Here is a 13,892-nt window from a genome sequence, read left to right on the forward strand (position 1 = left end):
TCTCCTTCCTGTGACTGTTTTTTGTTATATAGCTGTTGCATAAATTCTGTTTTTATCATGTGCATACTGTTGTATATCACAAAGCTTCTAAATTCATTAACAGTGTCATGAAGGTTTTCTGCAATACTCAAAATGTATAAGTTTGTGTATCCTATGATGAGATGCAGTGAGCCAGACTGAGGTATATGTTTCCTACTCCAGCTGGAATGCCAAATTTATTAAGAAATCTGTTGAGGCAACATCAGTAATTAGAACTTTATATATGTTTACACATTGGCTGTCTTTACCCTAACTACAAAGTTTAAAACAACAGTCTCAGAATCAACACATAAAGTGTATGTACCTGTTTGATTCTAGCTGTTTCTCCTTGGAGATGATACTTTTCCTGGATTCCTACATAATCAGCTGTCCCTTGGAAGGATGTTGAGTGTCCTTTGTCTGTTTTTTTTTCCGGGTACATTTCTCTTTTTCACTTTGGTCACACATTGTGTTTACAGGCTGCATTGCAGTTTTACAATATTTGGGGTTTCTCTCTCACACACACACACACACACACAGAGGTCCTTTATTGTAATTATTAAATAATTGCATCTGTTGGGTGGTGGTCATTATCAGATGAGACCCAGAAACCGAAGAGAGGCCCCTCTGAGGAGAGCTCATACTTTAGCTGAAGTGTTGTTGAACGAGGTGCTTACAGCTTAAGCTTAAACAAAAGACTTGTTTGCCATGTCAAGCAAATTGTGCAATTCTGCCTTATCCTACACCTTTCCTGTCTCTGCTTATTCTTATAGGAGTCAGAGTAGAGATTTGCACAGTGACATATATTAACATACAGTTACAATTCAGGCTGCCACATGAAATAATACAAGGCCTTTAACAACAACAACATTTATTTATATAGCACATTTCCACCACCCAGTCCCCTCTAGGCATTGTACGTAACATAAATGACCTCATTCAGTCCTCATTGTATTCAGGGTTCTCATGGAAGAATTTGATGATGACAGTCATGGGGACTTTAATCCATCAATGTAGGGACATCATGATGCTTTGATTAGGTGGTGGTGGCGCCAACATATCAATAAAGTTGAATGGTACAAATGGCAACTCTTCCGTGCTAATTATTGTTTTTAGTCTAAAAAATGTAGTTATGACTATGATTACAGTGCTGTCTTGCATTTTATCAATGTATCCGATAACTCCCAGACTTAGAGTGATGTTAAGTATTACATTCAGTTTGCAAATTATTAAAAAACAACCTCTCCATGAATTAACAACTCCCAGTTCATTTTTGTGATAGTGGTAGTTAATATTATTATATAAACACAGTTAAACTCAAACAATTAATTAACTTGTGAATTTCATGTGTTAAAAGCCTTCATGTATTTAGAAGCATCCAACAGTGTTGTCTTATTTATTTTGTTTGTCTCTAAATGGGCATAAACCTTTTGTTGTAGGTGAGATATTTGAGCTTAAAGCAGAGCTGAACAATGAAAAGAAGGAGAAAAGGAAAGAAGCTGTCAAGAAGGTCATTGCAGCCATGACTGTGGGCAAAGATGTTAGGTAAGTTGCTTTTTAAAAAGTGTTACTATTACTATCCTTTGATCAGTCATTGTCAGTATTCAAGACCAGTACAGAATGTTTACTCTCTTTGTATTTTGTACTGTTTTAAAAAAAAATGTATATAGCGTTTTATTTTTAAACATGGCCTCAAAAAGTGGTTGTTGGACTCCGATAACTGTTATAAAAAGAATACATATTTAGTAACATTGTTAAAGATAGTGGCATCCCAACTTATATTGTGTATTCTTTTGCATTTTCGATTCAATTGTCTTCAGAATCTGGATAATTTTTAACACAAAAATGTAATTCTTTAGGAGTTAGCAGTTAAGTTAAGAGTTAAGAAACAAGAGCAATGTAAAAAAAAAGAGAGACAGTCATAACAAGTTTTAAAGTAATTTCATAATTAGAAAAGGAAATGTTATCCAAAAAAAGTGATAAAGCAAAATGATGAAATATTACACGTACTTCGCAAATCAGTTGTGAAGACATTTAAACCTTTAACTCCTGTTACCATTGTGTGCAAGTACCCAGAAAAAGGTTTGATGAGTTTGCTTGTGCGTTGTTACACCTTTACTTAAATATTTTTGCTTCATGAGAGTTCTGCTCTCATATAACCTTATATCCACAACTCTGGGTCACACTTACTCTTTGACATACTCACCTTTGATGATGAGGCCCAAGGGTTTAAAAAAAAAAAGGTTTCTTCTTTATTTTATTGACTTTAATGATCATATTAAAATAAGTAAAAAGCAGAAAATGTGGTTCTTTCTTTTGAAAATAAACACCAACACCTATAGTAGCAACAGAACAAAAACACTTCTGCAGCACTGGATGAGCCTGAATGTGACATGGCAATGATTTGCTCAGGCCTGAATCGTATGTGTGTGTGTGTGGTTTATTATTTATTTAAGACTGTTCTAGTTGGATCTTTGTGCAAATTTGCAAAGAAATATTACCCGTGCACATCTTTGTGTATGCTTTAAATCATATCTAGATTACTTATAATATGTTTTTCAGATCTGTTGATATTTGAAAAAAGAAAAAGTATTTCAATATGTTATGTGATAAACACCAGCTGTTCTTCCTCATTCAACCCCAAAGGTTATGGGTTTTCAACTTTGAGCCAAACTTGTGTTATAGACTTTTAAAAATTCCAGCTATAGCTGCAACTATCAATATAATGTTTCCTCATTCTGCTCTTTTCTAGTTCTTTGTTTCCTGATGTGGTGAATTGTATGCAGACAGATAACTTGGAACTGAAGAAACTGGTATACTTATATCTCATGAATTATGCCAAAAGTCAGCCGGATATGGCAATCATGGCTGTCAACAGCTTTGTTAAGGTGAGATTTTAATTATTGAACTTAGTTATTTTAATACTATATGTCCTTTATTACATACTTTAATTCTGTGTTTTGTGCATTTTTTTTCATTGAGATAGTGTGATTACCTATATTATAGTAGTTTCAAATTTTTGTATTATGTTCAGTTCGTTTATCAAAACTTTGTTTTAAACATATAATGGAAAAGAATAAGTTGTAATTTATAAAAATGGCAGAAAATAGTTTAAGGAGTCAATATCCTAGGTATTGTTTTTGTAAGATAACATGTATACAGTACTATCATTCTGTAAAGGATTAGTTTCCATTGTTAACAATCTGGTTCATTGATATGCTCTTGCTCCTTGGGATTCTGAACAAAAAAGGTTTGTTTGTTTCGCATTTGTATCCATTTTATTTTCACTTACCACCAATGACTGAAAAGTACAGATGCATGTTCAGTAAGGACAATATTGCACAAAATATAATTTAAGATTTGAAATGGAATGAATGTGTTTTCAAACATTCATAATGGCAAATGTATTTTACACCCATTTTGTAATGCGGGAATAGTTAGTATCTTACTAACCAACCAGAAGAAGTTAGTTTATCTTCTTTTTGAAAGTAGGAGTATGTGATTTATGCAGCACCAACAATAACGCCAGGAGCATTACAATTCCTGATTCCTGTCCTTGGGCGTATGTGCTCCAAATGTTGAGTAAAGTGAGTTGGAAGGAAGTGCAGCTGAAATACAGTAATACCACATCTAGTTTAATAGGTTTGGCACCAATATTGTGAGATAAGAATTAATCCTGCAAAAATGAAATGGCATTTTTAATGTTCTCAACAGTAGTTATTTTATTAGCAATTTTTACATATTGAAGCAGGTTGTAATGCTTGTTAAAAATCGGCTGGCACTCTTTTTGCCAATTACAGTAACCTTGAACGTTCTATTCAATCTTCTATTTTACAGTATCTCTTTGGTATTCTTTAAGATTTGGAGAAAATATTACCTTTTAATACTTTTTTTCTTTTTTATTAGGATTGTGAAGATCCTAACCCACTAATCCGAGCCCTTGCAGTCCGTACTATGGGATGTATTCGGGTGGATAAAATCACGGAGTACCTATGTGAGCCTTTGCGAAAGTGCCTGAAGGATGAAGATCCTTATGTGAGGAAGACTGCAGCTGTTTGTGTTGCAAAGCTTCATGACATTAATGCCCAGATGGTGGAAGATCAGGGGTTTCTGGATTCACTAAGGGATCTTATTGCAGATTCCAACCCAATGGTAATTTTTTTTACTCTGCTTTTTTAATTATCCCTTCATATTAAGCTTTTAACATTTTTTTTCAATTAATATTTTAATGAAACACGATTAACATATATAGAGTACAGCATAATGGATTGTCATAATAGCAGCATTGAAGTCATTTACTGCATCTTTAGGCTTCACACCTATAGTATTCCCCTGCCATTGAAGGTTGTTCTGTATATTGTTGAGTTTCTGCAGCCTTCTAATACATAAATTAAGTGTTTATTTGTAACAGCCTGGTTGCTGTTCAAAGGTTGTGGTATGAAATGAGCAAATGTCTGTGGGAAATGTGTCTTAAGACTAGCACCATGCAGCACACCATCTGACTTTCTTCCACAAGGAATTTGTAGGGTAACATATGTCATTGAGTTGATTCACAATGAGCCAGCAGGAGTAATGAATGAGAACAAGTGAGAACTTTATTACTGAACAACAGGAATATGAGGTCTGTCCAAAAAGAAACCAAATATTATTTTAAAAATGCGTATTAATATGCTTACAATTTAATCAGACTTGTCTCCTTTGAAGTATTCCATTCCTCTATGTATAGACTACTCCCAACAGTTCTTTTATTTCTGGAATGCGTCCTGAAACCTGTTTTGTGGAATGTCACGTGTGTCCCTTGGAGAATTATCTATCATTTGAAATCTGTGGATTTCAACTTCGGGAACAAAGAAGAGTCAGCAGGGACTGTACTCCCATGTTTAGTCAACAGTTATGACATGTTTCAGAGAGTTTTTAGCAGCATTTAAACACTCTAAACTCCTGACTGTCTGTAACACTGTTTGCTTTTTGCTCATCTGTCAATTTTAATTGACATGGCGTGATCGAGTAAGTAAGGATTTTAAAGGTCAAGGTTGCCGCTACACACAACTAATATCACAAGTCTACCACATTGGCTCATTGACACACAATTTAGGAAATTCTGTTTATTTTGTGACAGGCCTTGTACTTTTTGTATGCATCCTTCGCTGGCTGTTAAATGCAAGAAATCTACATCACTTCTGCTACCATTCTCCATCACTAACTGTTTTAGCTAGTTGTCACTCATACGGTGGGTACAGAATAGAATCACCCCCTTCGAAATATTCCAATTTTTTTGCTTTACACCAGGTTTACTTACTCAATGCAATCTATAACATCCAAGTGAAAGATATCACAGCTACAGTTCAGAAGAATTAAAAAAAATCAAAAACAAGAAATACTGAGATTAATTAAGGATCACCGCCCTCATAAAACAATCTTTGTAAACTCAATTAGGTGTAAGTAACCAACATTTTCATTGCACACCATAGTTACTGGCTTCCACCTGTGATCAATTGTAATCAGTGAAGCATAAAAACAGCTACTCCTGGAGCATTCCCTTGCTCAGTAGTGCAACTGTCAGCAAACAACTAACTATGGATATCAAGCCACTTTTAAAAGATCTCGGGGATAGAGTTGTGGACTGACATAAGGCAGGAGATGGATACAAAAAATCTCAAAGGCTTTATCAATCCCAAGGAGCACAGTAAAGTCCATAATAAAGAAGTGGCAAGTGTTTGGTACTACTATGGCCCTACCTGGATCCAGCTTTCGCTCCAAACTGGATGGAAGAGCAAGGAGGAAACTGGTAAGAGAGGCTACCAAGAGGCCAATGTCCACTTTGAAGGAGTTACAGGATTTTATGGCAAAGAGTGACCATTGTGTACATGTGACAACAATTTCACAAGTGCTCCTCAATTGTGGCTTGTTTGGGAGGGTTGTTAGGAAAAAGCCACATTAAGGCTCATTTGAGCTTTGCCAGAATGCACCTTGAAGATTCTGATGCCAAGTGGAAAAAGGTCTTATGGTCAGATGAGACCAAAATCAAACTTTTTGGCCTCAATACCAAATGGTACACCTGGCGGAACTCCAATGCAGTTTACCATCCACAACACACCATACCTGCAGTAAAGCATGGAGGTGGCAGCATCCTGTTGTGGGGGTGTTTCTCTGCCGCAGGGCCTGGGGCTCTCTTTAGGGTAAGAAGAAAAAATGGATGGGGCAAAATACTGTCAAATTCTTGAGGGAAACCTGCTACCCTCCGCCAGAAGTTGAAGATGGGCCAAATGTTCACCTTTCAACATGACAACGACCCGAAGCACACAGTAAAATTGACCACGCAGTGGCTGAAGGAGGAAAAAAAGTGGAAGTCCTTGTGTGGCCCAGTCAGAGCCCAGACCTAAATCCAATTGAAAATCTGTGGAAAGATTTGAAGACAGCAGTCCACCAACACTCACCATCCAATTTGACCGAACTTGAACAGTTCTGTGAAGAAGAGTGGGCAAATATTGTTCAACCTAGATGTGCAAAGCTGATAGAGAAGTATCCCAACAGACTCAAGGCTGTCATTAAAGCAAAAGGTGGTTTTGACATTTAGGGAGTGATCCTTTTATTAATCTCAGTATGCCTTGTTTTTAATTTTTTATAATTTTTCTGAACTGTAAATGTGATATCTTTCACTTGGATGTTATAGAATGCATTGAGTAAGTAAAGCTGGGAAGAAATATTTTTTGTGTGTGTTTTCATTTAAAGGCAGTAAAGCAAACAAAAAGGGAATATTTCGAAGGGGATGATTCTTTTCTATACCCACTGTATGTTACTGGTGGTATCAGTGAATAAAAGGTTTTACTTTCTGATCACTTGTTTTAAGCATTCCTCTCGGAACACTTCTCAAAATCAGTAACCTTTATTGATCACTATGCATGTCTTCCTTTCAAACTGCTAGTGACATACTGCTTCAGTCCTTTCAGGTTCTTAGTGTTGCATTATCTTTATGCCCAAAGAGCTGTTTTTAATTCAGAAAGGTTTGGTGCTTTGAAATGCAAATTCAGAAACATCAGGTTACAGTTTTGCTATTTTTTATATACTGAAAGTACCTTTAACAAAATTAAGTGTTAAGTATAATGTAGAATTACATTAACAATTGAATGAAAAACATTTCAAAACATTCCATATCTGAATTATTTTCACACTACCTGGTATCTTCAGCTGTGAATCTAAAACTGAGAAGAAATAAAAATAAATATAAAACATGAATAAAAATGCATCAGCAGGTTTAGTTTTTCTCTAGTCTGCAGCTATGAGTACACTTTTTCAGTACAGATACTCCAATGGTATGTTATTTGTCAGTAACTTTCTCTTTAGGTGCGTAGACTAGTGAATCTCTCTATCACTGGGTTAAAAAAGAGTTGTATTTTTCAAGAAAAAATTCCTCAGTACCATGTGAAGTTGTCATTAACAAAATGAGAAGTACTTGAAACATTTTCCACTCATTATCTACTGTTCCTAAAGGGATTTTATGTGAAAGTTTTGTTGACCAGCACATTTCAGCTTCAGGCTGTCCTCCTTGGGATACAGCAAGTGCAAAGAAAGCCAGCATCTCATCATGACTGACATCAAACCTCATTTGTGCACCATGTAATTTGCTTTCAGTGTGTGTTACTGCTATGCTTGTTCATAATTATATCTTACATGCTGTCACTTATGAACAGATTGAAATCCTTTAAGAACAGATACACACATGCCTTGAGCCCTGGAGTTGCCCTGGATGTCAGCTTTAATAGTTGCCCCACACTGTTGTCATACCAAGCACTTTCAGACGTGGCATCATAATTAAATAGTTAAGCAAAATCATTATAAATGTATGCATCACTATCACTAGAAAAGGAATTTTTCATGTCCTATTTTGAAGAACAGAAAGCATTTCTACTTTCTTCCTCACATGCTTTACACTCAGACCGCCTGTGTTCAGCCTTCCCTGCTGCTGCACTTCAGTCCTACAGCCAAAGTCTGTCACGGATGACGGTGCATGTGCCACTAGAGATGGACATATTATCTTATGGATAACAGTAAAGGTGTTAAAGTGGATTCAATCAGGCAGTTTTGCTGCAGAATGATTTCTTAAGAAAAAATGAGTCGTTTTTTAATTTTAAATGTTTTGAATAATTTTGGGGCCCCTGTTAACTAACAGCCAAGATTAACCTACGGATATATCCGGCCATGATGAAAACATGTACAGTCTACTGACTACATCAACTCCTGTATGGACATTGTAGTTCCAGCAAGAACCGTAAGCTGCTATGCTAACAACAAGCCATGGATTACAAGTGACATCATGGGCCTTTTGAACCAGAAGAGAAAAAACTTTTAAATGTGGTGATCAGCATGAGCTCAAGCGCATGCAGAAGGAGCTCCGAGTCCAGCTCAGGGCGGCAAAGGAGCAGTACAGAAGAAAACTGGAGCAAAAGTTGCAGAATAACAGCATTAAGGAAGTGTGGGATGGGATGAAGATCATCACTGGCTGCAGCTTGAAGTGGGGTGCCACCATCGAGAGAGACGTGGAGAGAGCAAAACTGATGAACAACTTCTTTAACAGGTTTGACCACCCTAACCCACTCATACCTCAGAGTACTGTATCCTCCACCCATCCTTCTGCTGATACCAGCATAGGAGAGAGTTTCCCCCCACCCACAATTACAGCAGCCCAGGTAAGCAGAGAGCTGATGAGACTTCGTGCCAGCAAAGCAATGTGTCCAGATGGAGTATCATCATGAAGGCCTGTGCGCTGGAACTGGGGAGTCCTCTACAGCCATCTTCAACCTGAGCCTGGAACAGGGGCAAGTACCGAGGCTTTGGAGAACATCTTGCATCACCCCAGTCCCAAAGGTATCACGTCCTTGTGAGCTGAATGACTTCGGGCCTGTCGCTCTGACGTCACATGTGATGAAGACCATGGAGCGGCTGCTGCTTCACCACCTGAAGCCACAGGTCCGCTTTTCCCTCGGCCCTTTGCAGTTCGCATACCAGGAGAAACACCATCCAACCTCGGCTCCTTAATGACAAGCTGACAGAGATGGGGGTAGTTTAATACCTGGTGGCATGGATCGGGGACTATCTTACAGACAGACCTCAGTATGTGCGTATTGGGAACTGCAGGTCTGACATTGTGTTCAGCAGCACAGGAGCACCACAGGGGATTGTGCTTTCTCCAGTCCTGTTCAGCCTATATACATTGGACTTCCAATATAACTCGGAGTCCTGCCACATGCAAAAGTTTGCTGATGACACTGCTATCGTGGGCTGCATCAGGAGTGGGCAGGAGGAGGAGTATAGGAACCTAATCAAGGGCTTTGTTAAATGGTGTGACTCAAACCACCTACAACTGAACACCAGCAAAACCAAGGAGCTGGTGGTGGATTTTAGGAGGCCCAGGCCCCTCATGGTCCACGTGATAATCAGAGGTGACCTATAAATACCTTGGAGTGCTGCTGGATGATAAATTGGGACTGGACTGCCAATACTGATACTCTGTGCAAGAGAGGACAGAGCTGACTATACTTCCTTAGAAGGCTGGCATTCTTCAACATCTGCAATAAGATGCTGCAGATGTTCTATCAGATGGTTGTGGCGAGCACTCTCTTCTACGCGGTGGTGGGCTGGGGAGGCAGCATAAAGAAGAGGGACGCCTCACACCTGGACAAACTGGTGAGGAAGGCAGGCTCTATTGTAGGCACGGAGCTGGACAGTTTGACATCCGTGGCAAAACAACGGGCGCTGAGCAGGCTCCAGTCAATCATGGAGAATCCACTGCATCCACTGAACAGTCTCATCTCCAGACAGAGGAGCAACAGATTGCTGTCACTGTCCTGCTCCACAGACTGTTGAGATCGTTCCTCCCCCACACTATGCGACTCTTCAATTCCACCCGGGGGGATAAATGTTAACACTACACAAGATTATAGACTGTTATACCTGCCTCACACTCCTCACCTTGCATTTTTTAACCTGCACCGCCAGCAAATCTGACCACCTCAGTAAAAGCACAAGTTTTGACAGTTTGCTGGTTTGGAGCATTCAGGTGTGTGTTAACACAATGCCAAGGAGGTCAGACGTCGGCAATGATTTTAGAGAAGCAATTGTCCCATTTGTCCATGATGCACAGCTCCATGTTTGGTGAAAAAAAAAACCACAGCATATCAACACAAACGTCTCATACAAACTGTCAAGCATGGTGGTGGAGGGGTGGTGATTTGGGCTTGTTTTGCAGCCACAGGACATGGTGAGTTGACCATGAACAACTCTGTATGCAAAAGTATTCTAGAGTCAAATGTGAGGCAGTCTGTTTGACAGCTAAAGCTTGGCCAAAAAGTGGGTCATGCAACAGGACAATGTTCGTAAGCACACCAGCAAATCTCCAAGCAAATGAATGAAAATGAAAGAATGAAGGTGTTGCAATGGCCCAGTCAAAGTCCAGTCCTCAGCCCATTAGGAATGCTGTGGCGGGACCTTGAGAGAGCTGTGCATAAATAAATGCCCACAAACCTCAATGAACTGAAGCAATGTTGTAAATAAGAGTGGGCCAGAATTACTCCACAAAGATGTGAGAGACTGAGAGTCATGCAGAGAATGACTAATTCAAATTTTTGCTGCTAAAGGTGGTTCTACAAGCCATTGAATCATGATGCATAGTTAGTTTTTCATGTCTTGGCTTTATTTTTGTTAAATAATGACACAATGGAATCTGCTGTGTGTTGTTTTACACCTGAGGCTCGAATAAAATACATTTTATAACCTGCTAAGGACCAGGTGCCTTGTGTCTAAATGGTGTCAACTCCCATTTCCATGTTTGCATCAAGATGTATAAAAATTAAACTTGGCGTAAAGCCACACACATTGTCGCAGAAGCTTCCCCACCTTGCGTACGCACTTTTCTGCTCGGTTTTGCAAACTGGCATCACCCATCGTTAAAACAGTACTGTTTCTGTGTGGTCTCCCCTTTTTCAGATTTGCATCAGTGACTTGGGATTTATCATATATATTGAAATTAACTGCATATCGTTTACAAATATATTTCACTTGATTGTAATCATTCTGTAACAATATAATGGTGCACAGAATGAATAAACATTTCTAAATGCCATAGCAACACTGCCAAAAGAAAGCCACCAGCATCTGCATGGATTCCACTCGGCCATGCCGCAGTCCATTTGAACTTCTCTTTGACTTGTTTGTTTGCACTTTTTCTTACCTCACACTTGATGCTTGCTGGGACAGGTGTGACCCTGCATGGATGGAATAATTAAACATGTATAAATAAGATTTTTCAATGTCCCTTAAAAGTTCTGAAGAATCGGTAATCTAAGCTTACAGCTGGCTTTACATTTATTACAGAGCTTATTGTGTGGCGATTGGTTAAAGCCAACACCCAAAGTGTATCATCACCTGTATTACTGATGTGGAGCCTAATATAAATTTGTAAATTATGTTAGCTTTGGAAAGTCACCCTTGCAAATGTACTACTGCAGGTGTTGCTTTGTTTTTTAGGTTGTGGCTAATGCTGTGGCTGCATTATCTGAGATAAGTGAATCTCATCCAAACAGCAATTTGCTTGATCTAAACCCTCAAAATATCAACAAACTTCTGACTGCCCTGAATGAGTGCACTGAATGGGGTCAAATCTTTATTCTGGATTGCCTATCTAATTATAATCCCAAAGATGAAAGAGAGGCTCAGAGGTAAGTATTCTTAGTATCTCTGCCCACATCATGATCAGTAACTGCTTGTGCTTCTCTAGACTAGTATTGTGTTAAATTACTTGAATTAATAACTAGCATTATTTTTGTTATGACAAAATAATAAGTGCAAACTTGCCTTTTAATTGCTTTATCAGTACGTACTTGAGTAGATCCATGGTTATTCTTTGTTTGTTTAAAAGGTAATACACTCCCAAGCTTCTAATTAACGGCATTTTAGGTCTTGGCAGTTGATGAAATCTCATATTCACATGATTGAGAAAGGGATAATGATGGCATGAAAACTCACCACAAACTCATAATTGATTGTTTAGCAAAGGCATGCTTTCTTTGCTGAAGAATTGCTAAGAGTGTCATCTCCCCCTCCCAGCAACTATGCTTTCCAAGGTGACAGGGCTGAGATGTGTGTTTAATATGTTGGGAATTGAAAGCATCAGTATATGCCACTCAATTACAGCTGCTAATGTAGCAGTTAAACTTCGATGGAGCCATGCACGTCACTGGTTACATTCTAAGATGCATCAGAATGAAAACACATAATGATTTAAAATAGTTACAAAATACCTTACATACATGTTGTTCCTCTTCATTAGTGGTGACTGCTAATTAGTCATCCATGACAATACTAGTTTGCTTTGTTAGTAAGTAGTAGGTCCCTAGTTGAAAACAAATTCATATTCAGTTGACAAGAAAAATCTTGGCTGTTTTACAGTGGGTACGGAAAGTATTCAGACCCCCTTCAATTTTTCACTCTTTGTTATATTGCAGCCATTTGCTAAAATCATTTAAATTAATTTTTTCCCTCATTAATGTACACACAGCACCCCATATTGACAGACAAAAAAGAATTTTTGAAATTGTTGCAGATTTATTAAAAAAGAAAAACTGAAATATCACATGGTCCTAAGTATTCAGACCCTTTGCTGTGACACTCATATATTTAACTCAGGTGCTTTCCATTTCTTCTGATCATCCTTGAGATCACCTTCATTTGAGTCCAGCTGTGTTTGATTATACTGATTGGACTTGATTAGGAAAGCCACACATCTGTCTATATAAGACCTTACAGCTCACAATGCATGTCAGAGCAAATGAGAATCATGAGGTCAAAGGAACTGCCTGAAGAGCTCAGAGACAGAATTGTGGCAAGGCACAGATCTGGCCAAGGTTACAAAAAAATTTCTGCTGCACTTAAGGTTCCCAAGAGCACAGTGGCCTCCATAATCCTTAAATGGAAGACGTTTGGGACGACCAGAACCCTTCCTAGAGCTGGCCGTCCGGCCAAGCTGAGCTACTGGGGGAGAAGAGCCTTGGTGAGAGAGGTAAAGAAGAACCCAAAGATCACTTTGGCTGAGCTCCAGAGATGCAGTCAGGAGATGGGAGAAAGTTGTAGAAAGTCAACCATCACTGCAGCCCTCCACCAGTCAGGGCTTTATGGCAGAGTGGCCTGTCGGAAGCCTCTCCTCAGTGCAAGACACATGACAGCCTGCATGGAGTTTGCTAAAAGACACCTGAAGGACTCTGAGATGGTGAGAAATAAGATTCTCTGGTCTGATGAGACCAAGATAGAACTTTTTGGCCTTAATTCTAAGCGGTATGTGTGGAGACAACCAGGCACTGCTCATCACTTGTCCAATACAGTCCCACAGTGAAGCATGGCGGTGGCAGCATCATGCTGTGGGGGTGTTTTTCAGCTGCAGGGACAGGACGACTGGTTGCAATCAAGGGAAAGATGAATTCGGCCAAGTACAGGAATATCCTGGACAAAAACCTTCTCCAGAGTGCTAAGGACCTCAGACTGGGCCGAAGGTTTACCTTCCAACAAGACAATGACCCTAAGCACACAGCTAAAATAGAGAAGAAGTGGCTTCACAACAACTCTGTGACTGTTCTTGAATGGCCCAGCCAGAGCCCTGACTTAAACCCAATTGAGCATCTCTGAGAGACCTAAAATGGCTGTCCACCAACGTTTACCATCCAATCTGACAGAACTGGAGAGGATCTGCAAGGAGGAATGGCAGAGGATCCCCAAATCCAGGTGTGAAAAACTTGTTGCATCTTTCCCAAGAAGACTCATGTCTGTATTAGCTCAAAAGGGTGCTTCTACTAAATACTGAGCAAAGGGTCTGAATACTTAGGACC

The 13,892-nt window shown here is 39.1% G+C and overlaps 1 protein-coding gene across 2 annotated transcripts in view; it reads left to right on the plus strand.

Annotated features, from left to right (window-relative positions):
- ap2b1 (adaptor related protein complex 2 subunit beta 1) overlaps positions 1-13,892 on the plus strand; it is a 77,424-nt gene that overhangs the window by 5,995 nt on the left and 57,537 nt on the right. For both annotated transcript variants that reach the window (XM_039756755.1, XM_039756756.1), the window contains exons 3-6: positions 1,458-1,563; positions 2,771-2,906; positions 3,925-4,170; positions 11,542-11,732. In XM_039756755.1, coding sequence (XP_039612689.1) covers positions 1,458-1,563; positions 2,771-2,906; positions 3,925-4,170; positions 11,542-11,732 — 679 coding nt within the window. The remainder of the gene's footprint in view (positions 1-1,457; positions 1,564-2,770; positions 2,907-3,924; positions 4,171-11,541; positions 11,733-13,892) is intronic.

The sequence above is a fragment of the Polypterus senegalus genome, chromosome 6, assembly GCF_016835505.1.
Source record: "Polypterus senegalus isolate Bchr_013 chromosome 6, ASM1683550v1, whole genome shotgun sequence".
NCBI lineage: Eukaryota > Metazoa > Chordata > Cladistia > Polypteriformes > Polypteridae > Polypterus > Polypterus senegalus.